The 25,072-nt window shown below is 39.0% G+C and overlaps 1 protein-coding gene across 3 annotated transcripts in view; it reads left to right on the top strand.

The window, feature by feature from the left end:
* PDE7B (phosphodiesterase 7B) overlaps positions 1–25,072 on the top strand; it is a 341,149-nt gene that overhangs the window by 184,055 nt on the left and 132,022 nt on the right. The window contains exon 1 of one of the 3 annotated variants that reach the window (XM_011978438.1): positions 9,920–10,970. The exons of the other annotated variants lie outside the window; for them this stretch is intronic. Coding sequence (XP_011833828.1) covers positions 10,733–10,970 — 238 coding nt within the window. The 5' untranslated portion in view covers positions 9,920–10,732. Of the gene's footprint in view, positions 1–9,919; positions 10,971–25,072 lie in introns of those variants that run through there. 3 annotated transcript variants of the gene reach the window in all.

Here is a 25,072-nt window from a genome sequence, read left to right as displayed (position 1 = left end):
GACAATCACTAGAGCTAAGCTTTTAAAAATTCAATAAAATAAAAAATAATCAGCAAAAACATAATTAATCACCCATGTTTTCCTGGCTATGAACAAACTCCATATCATATAATTTCTATTTTTTTAAAATGTGAAGTAGAAATTTCTAAGACAGTGTTTTAGTTGTCAAGACATTAAAAAAGAATTAATGAAGAAAATTGGTTCTCATTTTTAAATATTTATTTATTTATTTTGAGACAGAGTCTTGCTCTGTCACCCAGGCTGAAGTATAGTGGTGCTATCTTGGCTCACTGCAACCTCCACCTCCCAGGTTCAAGTGAGTCTCCTGCCTCAGCCTCCCGAGTAGCTGGGACTGCAGGCATGCACCACCCTGCCTGGCTAATTTTTACATTTTTAGTAGAGACGGGTTTTCACTATGTTTTCCAGGCTGGTCTTAAACTCCTGACCTCAGGTGATCCACCTGCCTCGGCCTCCCGAAGTGCCGAGATTACAAGTGTGAGCCACCACGCCCAACCTGTCATTTTTAATAACAAAAACTAATTTGGATCTATTGCATCCATATTTATATTACAGCACTATAGTTCACCGTGGTTTATAGTTAGTTGTACATGTGTCTGTCTCTCCACCAAACTTGTAAACAATTTTAAGGGAAGGGAGCATGTTTTTGCATGTCAAGCACTTAGCATAGGGCAGACACAATTCACCACTCAATAAATGCATGTTAAATGAATTAATGAATGAATGAAAGGTGCAGCAGTGAGATTTTAAGTTACAAAGTATGGTTCAATGGCCTCTGCAATCCAAACTAAAAGACGGGCCAGAGCATCAAAGGCAAGTAGTGACGTAAGTGAAGTTACGTCCCAGATAACCAAAATGGATAAGAGGTGCTGCTTTGTTTAAATAGAAGAGTCAGCTTTAAGGTGGGGCACAAAGACTTCATGAAAAAACATGGAATTTTATTTGGATTAGACAATAGAAAAATCTTTCCCAAGAAGAAGGACCATGTGAGCAATAACATAATATATTCGTTTCCTATTGCTGTTAGAACAAATCATTACACATTTAGAGTCTTAAAACAACACAAATTCATTATCTTACAGTTTTGGAGGTCAGAAGTATGAAATGGATTCCACTGGGCTAAAGTTAAGGTGTCTACAGGTCTGTATTTCTTTCTGGAGGCTCTAAGGGATAATCTGTTTTCCTGCCTTTTTTATCTTTGAGAGTCTCCTCCCATTCCTTGGTCCAAGGCCCCTTTCCATCTTCAGAGTCACCAATGACCAGCTGACTCTTTCTCACATCATATCACTCTGACGCTGACACTTCTGCCTCCCTCTTCCACATTTAAGGACACTTGTGATTATTTTGGTCTCGTCCAGATAATCCAGATATTCTCTGTATTTTAATGATGGCTGATTAGCAATCTTAACTCCATCTTCTACCCTAATCTCCTTTGCCGTGTAACCTAACATATTCACAGGTTCCGAGGACTAGAATGTGGGCACCTGTGGAAGGCCATTATTCGGCCTACCATACATGTCAGATGCGTCTGACATGTTTGTGCAACAATATGACTTCCACAGAAATTTTCCATATTCAATGTAAGTTTGAATGTGTTTACAGGACTAGGTGAGTGGGAGCCTATTTTTGAAAGTGCCAAATGCTCAAGAAAGGGGTTTGAACTATTTTTATAGGTAATAATTACCTTTGCATCAAATTAGTATTAATGTTGCCATTACTTTTCATGTTACGTATTTGAAAATGACATGATTATAAATTATGTTCAATCCAGAATATCATAACTTTTAAAGGTAAATAAGGCTTAACTGAAACTTTCAATGATTAATGAGAGACTTGAAAAACACAATAGTAGCCTCATCAATTGCCTCCTCAAAGTTTGAAAGCAGGAAAAAAAAGTAATAACAGCATTTAAAAGGCATTTATTAAAAGCCCAGTTATCTGCGGTTTGAAGTTGACCCTTGATATTCTAATTGAGACACGCAAACATAAAATCAGCAAGGTATATGAACATCTGCAAGTCAAAGACGGGTGTATTTTACCTTGCACCTAAGTGGACAAAAGAATGTTAAAGTCAAATGCAAAGATGTCTCAGAAAACACGGAATGCAAGAAATCTTACCAGCAGACCACAAAATAGGTCCAGGAAGATCATGGAGGACAAAGACTAGATAAACCCCAAAGTCCAAATAAGCAAATAGAGGAGGATCAGTTAGTATGCATATCCTATAAATAGAAAGACACACAATCATTTTAAAGTAATTTTCAAAATAGAAGGAGAAAAATGTGGTTAAAATTTCGATGTGTGATGAAAAAAAATTACCAGAGTGAAATTCTTAGAAAATCTTTTGATAATAAAGATCTTATACACATGTCAAAGTTGTAAAATGTTCTAGTGTGCTGGGCTTTTTTTCCTTGATTGTGGTGCAATAATTCTTCTAGCAACACTGCATATCAAACAAAAAGGGTTCAGTAGGAATCCCTGTACTGTACCATGCAAAGAATGTGTTGTCTACGTACTATATGTTAAATGGCCACCCCTTTAATTTTCACTCTTAATTCTCCTGCCATTACCAGGGGAAAAAAACTCATAAAATTACCAGAAATAATAAAACATTCTGTATACTAGTTTTTAATACAGTATCTTCCAACTTTCTCTTTCTCATTATTTAGTTACTCCCCTGGATTATATATATCAGGAAATATTGGTGTTCATAACCATAGCAAAGCACTTAGCCTTAGAAAGAATCAGGAAAGACAATGGAAAAAATAATACAGTGAACTGTGTTTCCAATTACCAGCAGATGCTTTCATTTATTCTAAGCGTTCTTGTTTAGTTAACTGTACAAATTTTTAATCATATAAATCTGGTAATGTTCTAGACCCACGCTCTTAGTTACCCTGGTCTTCCAGCTGATTTCACATGTCTCTTCCTTCTGGCATTGTTTTCCCACGAATACCGTGCCTACAGCTGTATGAATTCCAGGTGATACCTGTTAAAGAATGCAGCCTATTGCAAAGTTTACTTGATTCAACCTTTGTGTTGTGTGTGTTGTGTGTGTGTGTTTCGCTGAGACTGACATTGCTGTAGATTTCTCTGAATCAGCAGCACCATTCGCCACTGGCTACAGCACCATTAATGCCTGCTTCCTTTTTTTTCCATCTTTATTTCTTTGAGGAATCATCTGGTCACCATTCATTCATGCCTGGAATATCACAGTGGGAAAGATTACCAGGCTTCATGGGAAGACCACTTTACATAAATCTTTAATAAACCAAATGAAAGAGCAGGTCTTGCTGAAAGTATCCCTGATGATGGAGATCAAAGACTCAGAGCCTTGCCTGTATTCCAACCATTCTGAAAATAGCGGGAGGGGTGCAACAAAATGCTGGAAAGAAGGAGTCATGGAGAAACTGGCCTAACTAAATTGCACTTGACATTTGATGAGAAAAGACTGTCAAAAATAGTATTTGTTTATGAAATTATTTAAGATTCCATTGCATATATTTATTGCATGGGCTTACAGTTGATAGTCAACCTTATCTTTACAGTTAACCCATAAGGGGAAAAAAAGAAAAAAACAAAATTGACAAGCTGTGGTTCAATGTCCCTGGATACAGCACTTGTTCTTACATAGCAGTTCTGGTTGCTTCTTTCCATTGAGAGTATTTGGCCTGCACCAGCATGATTGTTTTTAGAAGTCCTAATAGGTGTATCTGGAAAGACTGGGATGATTGCTGCATTTTCTTTCATAAATAACTAATATGGAACAGGCATAAAATTGTTGCCACATAGTTATACTCTAGCCTTGCTACTCAGAGTGTGATCATGACCAACAACCTTGACATCCCTAGGAAACTTGTTAGAAATGCAGAGTCTCAGGTCCCTGCCAGACTTCTGGAATCAGAAATCTGCATTTTAATGGGATCTCCAGGTTATTCAAATGCACATTAATATTTAAGAAGCCTTGATCTAGAATAGCCTCTAGGAGATACCATTTGGCATAGCTGTTCTGTGTAATTCATAATTACCAGGAGGTAATAAGTGAAAAAGGGGAAATAAAAATTAAGTGGAAGAGGCAGCAGGATCACACGCAATACACATGGAGCAGTTGAAATTTCCTTCTTCCAAATTAACTTTGAACTACATAAATATGAACCTAAATGAATGTCAAGGACAAAAAGGAATCTTGTTAGAAGGCTTGATTCCTCATAATTTTCTCACTTTCCTTTTATTTCATTTATATAAAAAATCTTTCTATATCTTATTAGTGGCCTACTTTATTTTTATTAGATTAAGAGAAAAGAACCCTCACTCAGGCATTTTCCAGCAGTTTTTTGAGAATGTTTGGATAATCTGTCCTCCAGTCTCCTTGAGATCTTCTTAACCTGGTTGAATTCTTGAGAGCTTTCAAAATTTATGCATCTCATTTATTTTTTTTAAAAAAAAATCAACATATTTCAGACTTTGTACAGGCCACTTTTTAAATATCACATTTGATTCTGCACACTACATTTCTTGTAAGCACACTTACAAATTAAACAGAAATCAGTTAGGAGCAATCAAAGTTATAAAAATGTTTGAGAAATAAAGGCCCCAAACAAAACATTGAGGCCCTCATCAGTTTGTCTAGGGAAATGAGACCAGTAGGGGGCCTGAAGACACATGTTCACTACCACAGCATATGACACAAAGCTGCACAGCTCATGAACATCAAACGCATTTTGTGTTTAGTCGCTTTGGACTAAAAACAAAATTCCCTATTAAGAGAAGCTATACAGCATTAACTAGAGCACTAAATAGTACATGGTAAAGATCATGCAGGATGAGACCCTAGACATGATTCCTGGGCTTTCATCCCTCCAAAATGCACTTACAAAGAATATTTATCTTATGAGTCACATACATTGTTCTGTATCTGTCTATTCTCATTCATACTTTCACCAGGCCTACCTTAAAGACCTTGCTACCATCAAATCTCTTACTGTCTTCTGCCACAGGTCACTCCCCAATACCCTTTATCCAACAGCCCTGCTTTTGATTTCCTTTACGCCTGCATTCTCACTGGGGAACCCAAATTTCCGAAGTAAGACCTACTTCAAGGGTAGAAGGGCTTGACTTTCCAGCTTTCTAACAGATTCCAGGAAAGGATAGCCAAAATCTGTGTTTAATGAACTTGTCAACTATGGTATCATATAGCTTAAAAATAACAATATTAAATTTTTATAGCATATTACAGTTTAAAAATAACTGACATTCTAGTCTTATTTAATCCTTTCAGGATCCCAGTGTGATGGATAAAATGTTTATTGCCATCATACCCGTTTATAGATAAGGCCCCAAATTTGGGGCAAAGCTCTGTGGTGAGTATAGATCAAAACCCAGTTTTTGTAACTCTCAGATAAGTAGTCTCCGAGAGTTACTTTAGAGATTTCCTTGTTGTAGCTGTTTTCTAAGAAGTTGACACGCTCGAATGTGAAATTCTGAAAAGTGTACTCTACCACCACTATGATCTTTCACAATCAGAAATAAGTCCTGAAATCCTAGAAAGGCTATAGTCAGAGGGTGCCAGGGGCACACACCAAAGTGTCAGATGTTCAGTAGTGGGACAGAATAGGAGGCTGTATTCATCAGCAGGCAGGAGCTGAGTAGAGAAAATCAAGTCTTCCTTCCATGTTGTTCTCAACCTTTGTCTGACTGGGCCCATTTTTGTTGGGAAATTCACAGAGACAGTAAACTTAGCATTAGCATTAGTTGAGATCTTTAACAGCCAGGATAGAGTGTGATGTTAGCTGAAATCTTAGTTTCTCTCTTAAAACGTACAAAAATAAATGAATAAGTAAAGAGGCAGAGGTCACTCACACTGAAAACCAGAATTAAGGCAAAAGAGGCCAGGCAGGTCCCCAGTACCTGAAAAAGGACCCAAAGGCTAGCACAGAAGGTTTTCCCTTCTGCTGTTTCTCCGGCAGTTGATATTCATTTGCAGAGCGAACAAGAGAATGATTGGGTATGGTTGAGACACCCCTCCTACTTCACCCCACCTGTCTTTCCTCATCTTGCCCCACATGCTTTCCCCCTTTCCCCCATGACAATGGAAATATGTGCTGCCTTCTAGGGTCGGTCTGTAGACTAAGTTGTTTTTCCTACTTGCTGGCATTATTTCTTGAGATTAGCTAAGGTCAGAGTTATACATTTCTAGGTCTCCTAAATTGTTTGCACTTCTTCTACTTAGACTGTATAGAACCAAGTTGAAAGACCTGTTTTTCCTTCCCTGCTCATTTTGAATTTTTTTTTTTGAATTGCATTTGTAAAAGCAGACTGGTCGTGTGTGTGTGTGTGTGTGTGTGTGTTTACACATCCATGCTTGAACTGATGGAGAGGAAAGTTCAGGATAAAATAAATAAACTCCTTCCATAGTTTGCATTTTTTTTCTAAAAGATAGGCCACAGATGAGGGTCAATAAGAGTATAAAACAATTCCAAAATATCTGAGTGAGAAGATTTTTATTAAACTTTTTGTTTTGTAAGAATCTATTAATAGACTGAAAGTGAAAGAAAATGACAAGGATACATGTTTCTAAGTTTCCATTTTTTAAAAAAGGTACATTCTCTAGAATTGTTAGAAATATTTAACATTATAAATGCCTTATTTTACAAATCATGTGTAATAAATGCTTATCTGCCTAGTGACTAGAGCACCCGTAGTCTACAAGACTTTTACATAGCCCTCAGAACACCAAAAATTCTTCAAAGTCCACATTCTAAATCAACTATATTTTTGACACTTTTCTTGGTTGTATACTTTAGTATTGGGGTTATCAATTCCTTTATAGCTCCAACCACAGAGCAAAGTCTTTTTATTTTTAGTTTTTGGAAGAAGGAGCCAATGCAATGGCTAGTTTTTGTCAAAAAGAAGAAACTTTATAGCACATTTGGAGTAACTTAGTGCAGAGGCTCAGCGGGCCAGCTGGTGAGGCAGCTTGTAATAGTTGCCACAGTCAGGGCATCACCGGGCCTCACCTTTGTCCAGCCAAAACCAGATGATGGCGCTATTCTCTTCACAGATGCTGCCCACTGCTGGTGAAGGACGGGGGCTAAATTAAGGTCCTCTTTGGTACCTGAAGCTGCCTTTGGGGGTAGTATATTGTATGGGTCCATCCCTTCTGTGCAGCCATTATGACGTCCCTCTCCAACCCAGTAACCTCCTAGTTGTCAGTAAGAACATCACCTCCAGACGCCTTGGAGTGCAGTTCGACCGCCCCTCTGGGACTCTGGGCCCTCAGGGCCCATGCAGCCGGCACCCCAACTCCTCAAAGTAACCTTGAAGCCATCACACCCTCAACAAGTAGCAGTACTTCCAGGAATAGCAAAGTCTTTTTGCTACAATTAGGTGTCCATTGTCCATTGGAACAAGCTGTTTCGCCTGTTAGTTCTCATTATGTTGAGTTGATTCACAAGGCCTGAGAAAGAACTTGGTTATTTTGAAAGTCTATCTTAAAATGTCCTGTCTGCAGCCCATTAATTACTGATATTAGCATGCGTAAGAATCCTCACAAGTTACCTGTGGGTCTTCTCTCTTCCATGATTCCTTTGATCACGTAGCAACCCCACCCTCAGTGATCCAAACTTCTGTCTGCAGATACCATATCAAGGTGAATGATGTCCACTGAGTAGTGAAAATTACAGGTTTACAGGCATGCTCTTCTAAAGTAACTATCTGAAAAACAAAAGAGATCACAGCCTATGAGATGCTAGCTACAAAATGTAACAAAAGCACCTTTCAGATAATTCACATGGTAGAGAGTTTTAGTCCAACAAGCATTAGCCTCGCATCAGTTTGTCCCAATCTCTTGAACCTGCAGTTGAGCCAAAAATTTCCGAGCCAAGCTTTCTCGCAAGATTTCCTGTACTTCCTGTTTCTATGTGAGCCAGAAATACCATGAGAACAACCTTTCTTGTGGTATTTTTGCCCTTCTACTCCAAGATGAAAATAATCCCATATTGGGGGAACTTTTTTTTTTAATTGTGCAAATATTTCCAATTTTCAAACCTTCAAATGAAGTAGATTCCTCCTTGGGAATGAAAATGTGAAATGGTGATTGCTTGGCCCTGACTCATCTCCACTAGGAAGTATTCATGCTCAGTGATCCAACATTTTGTAATTTCTGTAAGATATTTTTACAAGGAACTAGGTAAAACAGTACAGAGGATACAATGGAAATGTATATCCTTGGAATTTTTTAAAAGTCATTCTTGAAGAAATGAACAATGAAGTGTTATGTTCTTAGTACATTAGTGTATGTGATATATTATATCATATATTTGTTTTCTTTGTTCTTAACCCCTTTGTTCCAAGGGTCAGGATATCCTGATGCTAAGTGCTATTGCAAAATAACTGAACAAAAATAAAAATAGTCAAACACTTAGGAAACTCTTCAGTTGTTATGTCAAGGAAGTTTGTGACTGAGGAGTGAGTTTAAGACATTATTCAGGAAATATGATAATAAAGTGAAACAGTCTACATGTGATTATTAAACAAAATCATCTCAATCCTAGAGAGCCTTGATGCCCCCAGCCTGATGGAAGGGTAAGATAAGGACTGGACAGGCTGTCAAAGTGGTGGAAGTGTGGAACTGATACTTAAATCCTTTCATCTCTTATCAGAGAGGGAAATAAGGAAGAACACATCTTCCTAATGAAGTAGACCACTGATTATGCCCGAATTGTGTTGTATGAATATCTAGTTGTTATAGAAAGAGCCGCTAGATCAATATTTTAATAATGAAATTCACCAAAAGCAGTGTCTTCAATGTCTTTATTATTGTTTTATACCCTCTTGACCCTTCTTCACCTGTTAGGAAGGAAAGTAGGTTTGCCAGTATACTTTTCCATCCAGAAAAAAGAAAATTCACCTGATCCAGTATGGAAAACTAAACTTATTCACCACGGATTTAGAGAAATAATAAAACAACAATAAAATTACAGTTGTCTTTGCTGGTTTCAACTTAAAAAAAAAAAAAAAAGAGGTGGGAGCAATGAAAATAAAACACACTCTACAATAATCTTTCTCCTCTTCCCCAAGTTTCCTCCTCTCTCCCATGAAGAAATATCAAATAATTGTGTGATAAACCAGCCTTGAAAGGAATGTAGAGCAGAAGCAACAGATTATACATCAGCAAAATGGCATGCCAAGCAAAATAAAGCACTTTGCAATGTGGAGACATGAAGAGGAGAGGAAGACGGGATTGTTACAATGTTCTTCCAGAAAACAGGGACTATTCACTTGAATGTACAAGTTCAAATTGTTCCTACAAACCAATTTGCTGGCAAAAGTGCCAAATACAATACTACCCCACTTTTGTTTCTGTCCAAGGCCTTTCACATAAGCTACAGGGGGCATTGCCTTTTGTTGAATTGGTTCTTACTTTCAGGGTTAGCGCCTCCATCTCTGAGACTAAGAACAAGAGGCATGGCCCACGGTTGAGGTTGCCCTCAATTCAACCACTCTCAGGTCGGGGACACAGTAGTCAGTGGCCCACATAATAAGTCAGAAGTGCTCTCCCTCCAGAAGGTGAATCGTTAACATTCTTTTCTTTCTTTCACTGCCATTTATGTCCCCTGTGAACATCCTTTAAAATGATTGTTCCTTTGAAAATGGGTTTTGAACGGTCCTGAGCCACATGTCCAGGCTATGCAGGCCACTGCCCGTTTGCATGAGGATCTTGATCCTTCCCGAATTCTCATCTTTTGGAGTTAACTGTGGAATGTGATTCAGTGTTATTTCCCTTCCAGCTGAAGGGCAGCTGAGGTTATGAAGGGATTTGACCAATAGGTCATAACCCAGTTAGGTTTGCTGAGAACCAAATGACACAAGGGGGAGGGATGTGGAGAAAGAGCGAGAGTGATCAAACTGAGGCACTGAGGATCAACCCAGCCCATCCCAGCACTGGTCTCAGTGACTGGGCAACGTGCCCCCCAACCCCCATCAGGCCCTCCAGGGAGAAGCAGCCGCAGATTGGTTCTGCAGACGCTCAGCTTCTGTTTTTTTGGAGATCTCCTGGGGGCTTGCAGGGCCTGAGTCTGCACCACAGGGGTGACTACTCACCTGACACCTCCAGATAACTGGCCTCCGGCAAGGGGGGAACCCCTCTGTGAGGTTAGCAAAGGGGAAGCCCCACTTCTTTGCCTGAAGTCCTTAAGAGCTAAGCCAACAAAGAGCTAAGAGTGGACAAACTTTGACAAGCACCAAAAGAGAATTGAGAACAAATAAATCAGAAGAAAGAAGAGGAAAAGCAAATGCTAGAACGTCCATGGCTTTTTTTTTTTCCTCCCTGCTGTCGTTCCAGCTGTAGCCTGGGATTAATTAAGTGCTGTGAACTCAGTGCCAGAGAGAGGAGGGGAAAAAAAATGCATTCTATCTCTAAGGAAGGAGTACAGTAACAGTTTCTCACCAGTGAGAAACCTAGGGAAGTGAGTCGCTCTCCTCGGCAGTGTTTGTGGAGGGCCTGAGGAGACAGGGAGGCTGTGCCAGACTGGAGGAGTCTTGTCTTTCCGAAGCTGGAAAGGATCTTACGGAGGTTCGCCTTTCCCTGCCTGGGAAGAATTTCCCCTGTGGTAGCAGCAGCAGCAGCAGCAGCAGCAGCAACAGCAGCAGCAACAGCAGCAGCAGCAGCAGCAGCAGCAGCACCACTGCCTCCTCTTCTGGGGCACAAGACAGAATGCCTGTGCTAGAGCGCTATTTCCACCCAGCAGAGCTAGGCAGGAGGTGGACAGGCCCAGAAGGTGTGCTGCCCTCCTCCCCGGGAAGCCGGCCGGGGTGCCAGCAGGGGCCGCTGCCCTGGGACTTGCCAGAGATGATCAGGATGGTAAAGCTGGTTTGGAAATCCAAAAGTGAGCTGCAGGCGACCAAACAGAGAGGCATTCTGGAAAATGAAGATGCTCTCCGCAGCTTTCCAGGTAAATTGACCATGGGGTGTAACAGGTCACAGGACCAAGTCTGATAACTAACTCCCCTTCTTTGGAGAGTCCAAGCCATAAGGAGGAAGATGAACTGTGTAGCATAGGGTCCGAGGGCTGTGACTTCCAAATATCTGCTCTGATAGAAATGCATCTTGAAATTAAGAGTGATTTAGTAGGAGGAGCATTGGACTGGAAATCAAGAAACCTGGGTCCCGGACTCAGCTTGACATACGCTTGCCCTGTGGGCTTGCACAAGTCAAATTTCCTGAGTTTCAGTCCCCACCAAGGAGGGGGTGGAATTGGATGCTGTTTAATGGCCATCCTGACTCTAACATTTCTTGTCAACAAGTTAGAAATATCCCTAAAAGAATATTCTCCTCAGGTTGCTTTTTATCATTTTTTATATAAAGTAAAATACATTTTCCAATTTTTAGCTATGCCATTTACAGCATGTATTATGTTCCCAGCACTGAGTCTGGCATGCAAGCTTTTTATGTCCTGGGCAAGTTGGTAAACTTTCTTGACTTGGTTTCCCCTTTGACAAATGTCAGTAATATAAACACCTTTATTGATATCAACTCACTCACACTTTGTCATGTCATAAGAATGTGCTGTGTTTCGGACGGTTGTGGAGAACTTCACTGTGTTTCTGACAGTGGATGCAGCCACCACCAAGACTCCCAGCATGCCTGGGAAGGATCCCAAGGGGCTTTGTAAACTAAGAAAGCCACAGCTGACTACAGGGCACTCTCTTTCTTTGAGGAGTATGTTGCTAGATATTTGGAAAGTGGTGGGTTCACTTCAGAAGAAAGAACATGAGTGTGTGTTTATGCATCTGAAGTCTTGGCTAGCCCGGTGCAGTGGAATCCTGGCGTGCCATTGGCGGTGAGGGATGGGGTAGATGGAAAAGATACACCAAAAATTACCTCTCCCTTTCTCATGGAAACAGAGTAGGAAATAAAAATCTGGCTAGTTTTGATTTTAATTATTTATGCCAGGAACTTTTTTTTAAGTTGTGACTTTATAAAGAATATTATTAAGAAGTTAATACTCTGGGAAAAGGAAAGACTTAAAAGGGAGAAAAAAACAGGGTTGGCCTCCAGTAAACAATGAGTCCTTGAGTACACAGGAAAGTGAAGGAAACCAATAAAACTGAGGTTTATGTGGCAATTGGGAGAAGGATGCCCAGGGAGATGGGTCTTGGTCAGAAGAAATGAGGTAACACTAAACCAGTATTGCATGTGAGTAGGGCAAGAAAAATGGAAAAACCCACCTGGGCAGAAAATTTTACTCTGACACTTCAACTCTTAGCACTTTAGGTTTGTTTTAGTCAATTAAATGATTAAAATTCATATTTCAAACTGTGCCCTTTGATAAAACTATCTAATTCAACAATTGTTAGCATGTCTGTGGAGATAGGTGTACGTTATTACTTATATTCTATATTAATGAGCATCTAATTCCTGAAAAAGCACTCTGGAGAAAAAGTAGAACTCCTGTAGCTTCTTACTATTTAAAATACACATTTTTCTGGACATCACAAAGCAGGGCTTGTTGAGTCTTACTATACCTCTCTACCACTGCCTCACCTTCAGTGGAAACTGTCTCTGAAGCCACTTGGATTCCCAGGGGAGCTGCACCCTGGTCTGCTGTCGAGGTTGCCTGCCTGCCTGCCTACAGGCTCTATAACACCTTTCCAAAGGATGTGTGTTTGCCTCCTGTCCTTCCTCCTGCGCCTGCTCACTCTCAGGGAGATGAGGGCTCATCCCTACTGGAATGGTCATGAAACCTTATCATCATCATCTGTCTATGCGGTAGAAGGTCACAGGATGCAACTCCAAAGATGAGTCGCTTCACTTTCCAAACTGTCTCTTACCTTCTTCCTCACTCATCCTATCCCTGATGCTGCATTTGCTCCGAGCATCAGGTGTCTTCAGCTGCACCATTTTCACCACAGCAGCACAATAATGGGGCCCTCAGGAACACTTAAAGACTATTTCAAAACTTCTGGCATTTTTTTTGTTTGTTTTTAGAAAGTGGTGATTTAAGCTGTTTTCAGTTCATGCACAGAGGCAGAGGTTTATGATAGAAAGCTCTTCAAAAAACACCAAGACACATAGTGTGCTCTCTCTCTTCTCTCTCTCTCTCTCTGTCTCATTTCATCCTTGCCTCAGTCTCCTCAGTTTATACTTTCACAATCCTTTTAAGCAACTGGCTATGCATCAAGTGAGCCTTGCTTTATGCTTGAAATGTTTTTTCTTTGGCTCAGTCAACTGAAAATTTTCTATTCAAACAACAAAGCCCAGGTCAAGCATCTCTCTCTTTAATGCCTTTCCTGATCTCCAACGGCCTCCCATCTCCCCCAGTGGTTATCTATTCCCTCCTCTTTGCTTTCTTTACCTGTAGTTATTTAACATTTTACATTTATAGCCCACAATATTTTTGCTGTGCTAGTAACTAAAAACAGGAAAATTAAATGTTATAACATTCTGTGTATATTTTGACTGCTTGTGATAACGAATTGATTTAAAATTTTTTAAACCATGAAATTGCAGAAATTCTGAATCAAACCAACAGTTACTTTAGAGGACTTTAAAGATGAGGGTTACTGGTTCTTAATGTGTTTAATGGAACCTTAAAAGTCCCAGTGTTTCTTTTCCTTAGCAAAGGACATCATTATTTTTATGCACACTTCTTCAACAAGACTGGAACTTTGTTTCTCACAAGTGAAGTAGAAAAATGTTTTGAGATTTGGCTAAGGTAATAAGAGGAGAGAATAAAAAAAATATGGGAACATAAATATGTGTTCATGAGAGATTTTAAGGTGAAATATGCTCAATTGGGAGTATGGAATGGAAAGAATAGTCCCCTGCAGAGCATGGGGGAGTGCCGGAGAGACGGTGATACATAGAAACATCTTCTGCCATCTTCAGACTCATATGCTCTGCAGACTGTCGGGTGGCTGTCCAAAGCAATAGACTGTAGGAGGGAATGGGAGATGATCGAAGGAAGGAACAGGAGCTTGTCACCTTCACATGTTAGGGTCCATGCATCTGAGAGTGCCCCTAAAGCTGGGCATTGGCCAAGGCACTGTTAACCCTAGCGAGGGGCTCTGGAAGTTATCAGCATGCTTGAGGTCCAAGTGTCAATTCTGTTCTTTGAACTGTACCCAATTATGTAATTGCCTTAATTCTCACATCTTTTTCCCTATATGAAGCAAAGAAAGGATTATCTAATTATCTAGTTAACCCTTGTATTTGGAGGTGAGGTAAATGGTTCAGAGAGACTCAATAAGGCATTCAGGGTCACACATTGAAAGTGTATCAGAACCAGACCAGCATTTCAATTGCCCAACTCTGGTCCACAAAACTCATGTGGTCAGGGTACATGCTGGGTAATAGAAATTTAAATTTAAATCAAGACATGGCTTTATTGATTTTTTTGTAGATGGGGCAAAATGAGAACTCATGATGTGATATAAACCTTGGCCAAACCAGAAAAACAGTGTTACCATGCAGAACAAGTCAAAGGATTGTGTCTCATATACATTTTCCACTTACTCTGTGGGCTTTAGTCTTAGATCCAAGCTTCAAATACTGCAAATATCCAGGGAAAGATCCCCAACTATTATCAATAGAAAGTCAGCTTATACCATTGCAGTGAGAGCATGCACCCATGTGGGGAGTGGGGAGAGGGACAAGGATAGAAAATAAGTGGCTTCTCAGATGCTGTGAGGACAAAGATGCTAATTACAATTCTAGTCAGCAACCTGTTTAAGACTAGATATCCCTTAGCAGGACTTGTTCTTAGTTGAATAAATAATTTGATTTTGGAATTCAACCAAATAACTGTAAACTCTGCAACTGTGAAACTTACCTTTCATTTCGGTGTCTCTGATCTAAATTTTGCATTATAGTTTACTTATTTATCAAGCTTGTTCCCATTTCAATAAACTTTGGTTCTAGGAAAATATAAATACACACAAATCCCTCAAAGAAAGAAACTCATTTTCCCCATAGCCATTGTAATGTCTCCTGCCTTTCAAGGAGAATACAAAATCAGAAATTTGCTTTATGCTCAGGCCTGAATATCAAACAATTTCAGAGAAGAAAATCTCCAAAACCGTTCTCTGATTCCAGTACTCTACAATTCAAATTAACATTTAAACTACTATTTCAAAATGCCTCAAGTATCAAGCATGATATAAATCAAATATGTTGAAGAATGAACATTTCGATCATTATAATCAAGAAACATTTATGGGATGCTTAGTGTATGCCAGGCACTGTAGTAGGCACCAGGGACTCAGAGATGAATCAAAAGCTTAATAAAAGAACAATTATGGATTTATGAATCAGAGGTCTGTCTACAACTACAGTGTGAAAATAAGCACTTGTTAGTTTAAACCCGTCAACTCAAACTACTGGCTGTAAAACTGGTAAAATTCAAAAACACTTGTACAAATTTATACATACTTTCAAATACTCATTGGTTCTAATGATTTCATTCAAAGCAGGACAAATTGCTTTGAGCAAAGAAATCGATTAGTCTCAATGGTAGATAAGTATTAACTCATAACATTTTTCTAAAACTACTGCTTTTAGCAGCCTGTTTTCACTCCATAGTGATGCTAGATAATAATCATTAATAATTTAATCCATCTTTTAAATGTGAATGCAAATTGAGTCAATGCTGGAGTACATCATCCACTTTGAACTGAACCTTCTCCTTCACCTGACTTATTTTCATGAATCACAGAAACCCAGGTTCAAAACTGCTAACTCCAGCTCCCCAATTCCCACTAGTTCTAAGTCCATAAGAGAGGCTAAGGGTGTCAGAGTGTGGCTGCAGTGTTGAGATTTTAAAAGTTTTAAATTCTGCATCTCTATTACTGAACTATGTGACCGTGGGTGGGTACTTCACCTCTCGGTGCCTCTGTTTCTTCTTATATAAAAAGAGAATAAATAATAGCACCTTTGCATAAGGTTGTTGTCAGGATTAAATGACATAATAGCAAAAAAAAAAAATGCCTAGAATAGAACCTAAGTTCCAACACACTCTCAGTAAATGTAAACTTTCATAATTATTGGTGTTGGTGTTATTTTCTCAACAACTTCTCTCATTCATTATCTTTTCTCTGTTCAGTTGCATGGCCCTTGGTCAAACCTCATGTAGTTTTGTCTATAATCTTGCAATAGCCTCCAACTCTCTCTATCCATTGTCATTCTATTCTGTGATTTAGATCAACAGTGTTAAAAGAAGAATCAAGATATGTCTCAACCCTTCTTGAAAATCCTTTAATAATTCTCTAATGTCTACAGAGAAAATCCAAATTCTTTCCTCTTGCATTCAAAGTTCTCCATCTGGCACTAGCTCACTTTTCCAGTCTTAATTGTCATTATTGCCCTCTGAGTACTCATATTCCACCCAGACAAGACACGTCTCCCACAGCTTCCTACTTGCTTTTTGCTCATTGTTCTCAATGCTTAAAATGACTTTGCTCCATGTCCCTAATTTCCCCCATTCCTTAATATCCCACTCATATGCTAGCCCCTTCATGAATCCCTCCTGAGGTTACTGAAGGAAAATATGCCTTTCTCTTCTGAAGTTTCACAGAACTTTCTTTGTATTTACCTAACAGGCAAATCACTTTATTTTGTTACAATTAGTGTACATTTTCTTTCTCTGCTCCTAGATTCCAGCTCTTTGAGAGTCTGGAGAACATTCTATTTTCTTTGTATTTTCCCTAACATCTGTCATATGTCAGCCACTCAATACATTTTGATATGTGAAAAAAATAAAATTATCAGAAGGAATAAAACAGCTTACAAATTGCCATCAGATGCATGAATGAACATCTTTTTAGGGACAGATTACTCAAGAAACATGAATTCTAGCTCTTGTTTTTAATGGAATCCTATTTAAACATATTCCAGCAGAAGATCAGGATTAGTCATTATAGCTTTTAAAATAAAAGAATACACAAGAGTGAAGTTCAGAACTATTAAAAAAGGTAAAAGTGCAAAACTAATATGAGACAATTCTCTCTTCATATAGAGAACTTGTAATTTACTGACAATTACAAAATTTTAGTGCAAATGCATGCATTTATAGACTTTTAAAATAATTACTCTGTTCATGCATTTTGGAACACTTTACATAAACTGAAGTTTCAAAAGCGGCTTCTTCTACAGATAACAGTCTGTAGACTACTGAACATAATTTCAAAAATAGAGTGCAGAAGGTGTGTGTTTACCCAACCCTACAAATGAGCTTTTGAGGGGCTGGCGCTCAATGGAGGATGGTATTCCTAAGCCCTCTGCTTGTTCTCTGCAAACAGTTTCTTTTTTCTTTTCTTTCCTATTTAAAAAAAAAAAAAAAAAAAATTTAAACTAGGTTGCTTCAACTAGACAGAAAAGCATTGACTTTTGCATCAGACCAATTCCAAAAAAAAAAAAGAAAAAATTAGTAGCTGTATTGTGAAAAGTCTGAAAGCTTCAGGTTTTTTTTTTTTTTTAACTCACAAAAGTAACTGAAACTGTGTACAGTCTTCTATCTGATTTTTTCCACTCTTTAATTTTTAGTACACTTGATAATATGTATATCTCATCATATTAGAAATAGTAAGCAGAGCTCATGGCATTTGTGATTTAATGCAATGCTGTAGTCTTGATATTCACACAGTGTGAACTTCATACTTCATTTTCCTGTTTACCCCTCTCTGCCTTTCCATACATTTCTCTTTGGAATTGACTTCAGTCTCTAAAACGTCAAAAGACCACCCCAAGAAATGAGTTTTGTGTCTTTGAACTTGTCTTAAATTTCCTTGAACTACAAAATTATTAGAGACCCCTTCTTCTAAGCACTTCTTATTACCTAAAAAGTCCATATGACATATATTTTAAAGCTTATAAACCAAGCCACTGTCCTGAGCATTTTGTTACTTCATCGGCTGTCACACAAATTATGAGGGAGTACTCCAGTGAGTAGGTCACAGTTCTCATCATGAGTGACAGGAGAAAACTTGTCAGCCTTGTACGCAGTTGGAAGGCATGGCTGACAAAGACAAAGCTGACAAAGTTGTGGAAGGCCTTGGGTCCAAGGGGCCAAGCTTACTACAGAAAAATAAAATCACTAGAGAGAAAAGAAGGACAAATTTCAAGAGAGACCGAGTTGCAGTTGCATGAACGTGGTAGTAGAAATTGAAAGGTATGGGAGCCAGAAAATTGTAAAATAAAATCACAGCTATTATGGGAATGAATGTAAATCTTCTATAAACGTATCAAAAAGGAAAATTAAATAACCAAGGGTAATAAGGCACATGTCATGTAATAATTAGAATTTTAGTGTTTCTTAACCTCGAATTAAAGCCAAAGCTAAAGAAAGATTCTCTTTCTTGCTTCCTTCTCTAAATCTTGGATGACACCCAAATATTTCACATAAAACTATAAACACAAGCAACAAGCACTTCAGAACACCTGAAGACATGTACATTTAGAGGATCTGTGACAGTCGTTCATTCAAAGAAGTGGATAGTTTGCTGAAGAAAACAATTTAGAAAGAAAAGAAGAAGGGACAGGCAGACAGCCAGGCCTAGAGCATCCAGGAAAAGGAAGTCAGGTAAGGTCACTACAAAGAAACATTCAAATATAAGAAGTGTAATCAAAAATACATACAGAAATGAGAAGGAAACAGTCACTGTTTAAAACATTTGTAACAGAGATTTCAAATCTGTGCCCTCCAATGTGTGATGAAATGTAGCCTGAGTCTCTTCAACCAAGAAAATTATCCTCTTGAGGTCACCCTGATGGAGAACAGGGAAATTTAAACTTGTTAGTTAGCAACATGGTGGTCAGTCTCTTCTCGATTACTTCTTCTGAATAAATACCTTCCCACTCTTTGCTCCTCTGCAAGTTGGCATCTGGGTGAATATGTGCCTCGGGTTCCCACATACCTATCCCATGTTTATCCTGCACACGCCTGAGAGGTGCCAGCCTCGGAGGGAGAAGCAAAGGCATGTTCATGTGCCACTGAGCTCTGCCTATGACTCTTCCCTGCAATTCCCCAGGGTATCAGGAGTAGACTTTGCAGCTGTCTCTTTGACATGACCTTACCCTGTGCCGTATCCTCTTTCCTCCCAGCAGAAGGAAACCTCAATGTGCCCATATCTACAGACCCACCTTTTACCATATTAAAGGGATCTAATAAAAGAATAAAGAAAATCCTTTTATCTTTCCACAAAGACAAGCTGTTAAGATTATTGTCCTTCTGCAAACTCACACACAAAACAAACCCCAAAAACCTGTTACTCCGAAGGCCAAACAATGAATATCAACTCCCTTCTTTTCTTCTCATTCTTGCTATAATATTCCAAATGATCTTCCATGTATGCCTCTGGAGGGGAGGAAGCAGAAAATATGCACAAGAGAGTGCAAAAGAAAAGAAAATGGCACATGGACATATATCAAAAAACATTATCTCTATCACATGTTGGTTAAGTTACTATGTTCTAGGCCCTATCCTTGAGCACTGCATATTCAACATGATTTGTTTGAGTTATATTCCCATGCATGAGCTAGACCTGATTCTTCTACCCTCTCTACCACCTCTTTCTCTGTCTCTCTCTTAAAATAAACACATACATTTTCACAACCATCTCAAAACGTTGACACTGAAAAGTTTGACCAAATGACTGTAATACATGAAAAAGGATGTGTACAAATCTCACCATTCTGGTTGATTTTCACGTTGAGAGCTGAGGTTTTATATCTGCCACTAATTGGAATTGTGTTCCTGATTGTACAATGTATTGTATTCTGGTCAGGTCTGATACATTTTCACTGCTTAAATGTGCTAATTGGAAATTCTGAGAGCTCTTCTCCTTTCTTTGGCCCTTATCCCCTAGAAAGAAAATGGGGAGGGAATATAAATAGACAAAATTGGACCAAAACAAATTTTGTTTTGAAAAATTTTTGAAAATGTCTCAAATCCTCCAAAAATTGTTAGAAACGTACTAGGAGGTCACAGAATAGAAAATGATGTTTCAATGTTACGTACAAATACTGAACTTCTTATGCTAAACAGTAAGCAGCAACCAAATAGGTGTTATTTCCAACTTAGAAATAGAAGAAATTTAGACCTCTATTTACTGGTTATTTATTTAAGATATTCAGAAAGGGAAACAAAAAATTCAAATTTCTAGTTTTCTTTACTCAGTGCATAGCATTGGGCTTTCTGTCTGGGACAGAATAAAGGAGATTATGGCCTGTTAGAAGAGACAGATACAGAAACAACTCACTGATATCAAGGCAGAATGGCATATGCTTTACAATTAAGTGGAAATAATACTCTGTGGGAACATAGAGGAAGAATCAAAAGTGTTCATTCAACTAAGTTTGTTTAGTGCCTATCATGTGCCACACTGTTTCTTCATTCCTTAGAAAATAAATATTCATGAACCAAGAATGTTGAGGTGGGTGGGTGGATGGATGGATGGATGGATGGATGGATATATAGATAGATAGATAGATAGATAGATAGATAGATAGATAGATAGATAGATAGATAGATAGATAGATAGATGATAGATAGACAGACAGATAGATGTGATATATAATATGCTAAATATATATACACAAAGTCTGTGCCAATTGCCAACACATAAGAGAGTGATTAATTCTGCCTGTATGATGGTGGTAAAGGAGGTGTCAAGAAAGGAGATGATGGGCTGGGTGTGGTGGCTCACGCCTATAATCCCAGCACTTTGGGAGGCTGAGGCAGGTGGATCACCTGAAGTCAGGAGTTTGAGACCATCCTGGTCAACATGGTGAAACTCTGTCTCTACTAAAAATACAAAAATTAGTCAGGCGTAGTGGTGGGTGCCTGTAATTCCAGCTACTTGGGAGGCTAAGGCAGGAGAATCCTTGAACCCAGGAGGTAGAGGTTGAAGTAGGCTGAGATTGTGCCATTACACTCTAGCCTGGGCAACAAGAGCAAGCCTCCATCTAAAAAAAAAAAAAAAAAAAAAAAAAAAAAAAAAAAAAGAGTGGTTATTTTTTCTGAGGTACCATTTAAGGTAAGTTACATTTCTCCAAATGAAGAAGAGATGGAATACACTATAAGAGAAAGAAACACAGGACCAAATGCAAGAAATTCCAGGGAAAGCCAAGTTATGGGGTATAAAGTGAATCAGGGGAGGGCTAGGGTAAGACTAGAAAGAAAGGCAGGGGATCAGGTTGCCAATGGCCTCATCTGTCTTTCTGAGGAGTTTATCCTACAGGGATAAGGAAACTTCAGACAATTTTAGTAGGAAGTGACATGATAAATTTTACATTTTAGAAAGATTATTCTAGCAACAGTGGCTGGTGAAGAGGTGCAGTTAGGGTGAGCATACTAACGAATATGTATAACCATAAGTGGCATTCATTGACCATATTTGGAAGATGCTGAAAATTTTGAGATGCTGAATATTTTCCCTTCAACTTACAAACCAAATTTCCCAAGTGCTATAGTATTTTACACAGAGCTACAAGAAATAATATAGAAATAATCAAGCCAAAGCCCTTGACACATGGTATCATCCTATCATGAAGGATTTACATATTTTTCCATCTAGACCTGCTGTTCCAGTCATGTTCATCTCTTCCCCAAATGCAGAGCACAGTTTATCGCCATAGTATCAGAACAGTCTATCCTTCTTACATTGCCAACTCATATTTCTTCCAGTCCTTAGATTGCCTGTTTTGTTTGTTTGTTTTTTAAATGAGGTCTTTCTCTGTCTCTCAGGCTGGAGTGCAGTAGCTCAGTCACAGCTCACTACAGCCTTGAACTCCTGGGCTCAAGCAATCCTCCGTCCTCTGCTTCCCAAGTAGCTGGGACTACAGATGCACACCACCACACCCAGCTAATTTTTTTTATTTTTGTAGAGACATGGTCTTGCTACATTGCCCAGGCTGGTCTTGAGTTCCTGGCCTCAAGGGATCCTCCTGCCTCTTCCTCCCAAAGTGCTGGGATTACAGTTGTGAGTCACCATACTGGCCCTCCACATTTTTCTAAGCAAACAATTCTTCCAACACTAGATGCCACTGGATTGATGAGAAAACATATAAGAAAAATATATTTTTTTATGTAGCTTATAATGTAGTGCATTAAAGTTACGTCCTCAAAAACAAACCAAGTGTGAAGAGTACTCCATGAGGACTGGGCATTAACTGACTCTTTGTTGGTTGACCCAGGAAGGCTCTGTGGTGGATTGATCATTACAGCTATGTCTTTAAGATGGTTAAGATCTCAACAAGATGTGAGAAATTTAGTGAGGGAATAAACATGAACATAGGTACAAAGCAGCACAGGAAATGATTGAGAATGGAGATTAGTCAAATTCACTTGGCACAGCGTTAGGAGTGAAGAAGAGTGGGAAACAGAGAAAGACATTAGTGGGACCAGACTGCATGTGGACGAGAAATCTTAACTCTTGTAGAACCATTGAAAATCTTTAAATGGAACAGTAAAGGGTACTTTCAGTTGAATTTTTTAATGAAGATGGGTCTTTGAGAGGATCTAGTTAAATCACTGCATTTTTTGTGTGTGTGTTGAGAAAGCTGAGACTTCACAGAAGTTACACAACATATGAGGGGCACAGAGCTAGTTATTGACTGCACAAGGGCCAACTTGGGGTCCCTTGACATCTAGCCATGCCATTGACTCAGCCTCGCTGCCAGTCATGGTCTAACCCTGAAGCCACTCAACTCCAGCCGAGGCTTCTCTAATATGATAATCTCTCTAAATCTAATTTTCTGTCCTTTTCACTCCCAAGTACTTAACATCTCTGTGATGGCATTACATAAGTGTGTGGTGTCCGTCTTTCCATGAGCAAGAATTAGATGTTTACATGTAAACCTACATGTGATATGTATACACACATTTTTCTTGTTTCCAAATTTAGATTAGAAATTGTTTAGGCAAGTCCCAAGCCCTCTCTCTGTGAATTTTCCCATCTACATTGCCTGCAATGTACTAAAGAGATAGACATTCACCTGAAAATTAAAAAAAAAAAAAAAAAAAAAAAAAACCAGAGGTGAGAATTTAACCACGATTGTGAATTAACAAAGTTATATGTAAGAGAGAGAGAGAGGTGGTAGCTGCTGGTTGCTTAACCATTATAAATAAAACGTTACTGTGGTCCTTTTCAGGAGTTCTGCTGCCTTCTGCATTGTTGCCTGGAGGTAGAATTTCAAGCAGGGCCTGTGTAAATAGCTACTGAGGCTTGGGTCTGTGGTACATGTGCCCATAAGCTACTGAGAATCAGCCTCTCAGTTCCTCAGGCTTTCTTTGCAAAAGTAGTGGTGACTATGATTCAGGGCCTGTACTCAGAAAGCAAGTTGAAGATTTAGCTACATTTAGGCAAGATTTTATAAACTGGACAGGCCCAACTCCCACCATTTGTTTTTCTTTCCTGCTTCTATAAGGTGTTTGTAGCCCTGAAGGAATAGTGTAATCTTTGATGGCCATTTTTCCTCCTTTATCCTCTGAAACTTTCTCCTTCTCCTCCTCTCAGACGCTTCCCAGGCGGCCTGCTAGTGCCGTTCAGAGCCTGTCTGCTTATGACTACCCAAATAAGGCAATAGTTAGAAGTACAACTGAAGTGGCTTCTTCTTTTAAAACAACAATAGACCTTGTTCCATTAAAAATAAGATCCTACTCTGAACCATTGCAGAAATTTTTTCTGATGCTTATAAAGAAATGTCAGCGAGTGAGGGGAGTGGGGGCGGGCAGAGATTTCTGATGTTATTCTTAATTATTTTTACTCCATGTTCTCTGTACCTTTAGATCTAGCTGAGGCAGAAACAGTGAAATGCCATAAAATAACCCTCTCTCGAAGTATATTTGGCCTCACAGGAAACAGGAAATACCAGAAAAGATCACAAGAAAAGCTGTAATCATAAGATTTCTAGCCTAATTCTTTTGACGTCAGCAGTTTAGATAAGTCAGATAAGCAATCGCGAGCATCCGCGAGTTCTTGAGTGCCAATCCAAATACCCACAGTGCATCTTCAACCCTTTTGAACTCTCGCATTGTTGTTTAGCCCCTGCAAGGAGGTTCTCCTCTCTTCCCCACAAGAAGCATATCCTGAAATTGTGAATTATGGATTTTATGTCAACATTAAGGTGTTCAAAGACATTACGCAGAGCTTCTAAATTGGTCCTGCAGCCAATTCAGCTTGCTGGATGCATTGTAAACCCTGGATGAAGCTGAGTGTTAATAAAACAAAGGAAAACCAAGCCTGGTTCATCTCAAAGGGAGTTTGCTTCCTGAAGTTTAACTTTTCCAGTCTGGGCAACTCATCTATCACTGTGTAATGTCTTTGATAATATGCTAAGAGATTTCTTACCATATCCAAAGTATTTAGTAACTCCTTCATTCTTCATTATTTCCACCTTTCCTTAGCTACCACCACCTCCATTGCCCACCACAACAACATACTTATGGGTTGGTTAGATATAAATGATACTAAGGAATGCATTGCCCTTCAAGACATTTTCCTAACTTCAGAACCAGGACCATGAAACTTGACCATTATATAATAAGCAGAGGCACACGTATGGGCTGTTCAGAGGGATGAAGTAGGAATTTAAATCAAGATTTAAATAGATATTACATTACATGTACATTTAAAGTAAAAAAAAAAAAAAAAAAGGCTGAAGATAAAAACTTCTTTGCACAATATCTACCTATTTCCAAAAAGACTTGTAAGATTTTAAGAAGCTTACAATAAAATGTAAGTACACAAACACATAAAACCATTCTGTCAGGATGAGAGATAAAGCCATATATAAAAAGTAGGAGGAAGGAGAACAGTTACACAAAGCAGTTGAGCAAAACTGGGATCTGAACTTCCTAGCAGACAGGGCAAAGGGGAAGCAAAAATGATTACAACATTCATTATCTCCAGGAAGATTTGCTAGGAAGAAAAATATTTTTCCTGGCTTTGGGTATGTGGAGCAGTTTTCGATGAGGACTGTCAGTCTGGTGCTGGAGGATGTCCTCCTGAAGAGTTGAAGTAAATGGGAAGAGGTGAGACACCTGGGAAGAGTTTTGCA

The sequence above is a fragment of the Mandrillus leucophaeus genome, unplaced genomic scaffold (assembly GCF_000951045.1).
Source record: "Mandrillus leucophaeus isolate KB7577 unplaced genomic scaffold, Mleu.le_1.0 Scaffold194, whole genome shotgun sequence".
NCBI classification, from domain to species: Eukaryota; Metazoa; Chordata; class Mammalia; order Primates; family Cercopithecidae; genus Mandrillus; species Mandrillus leucophaeus.
The sequence above is the reverse complement of the archived record's forward strand: the minus strand, read 5'-3'. Positions and strand labels throughout refer to the sequence as shown.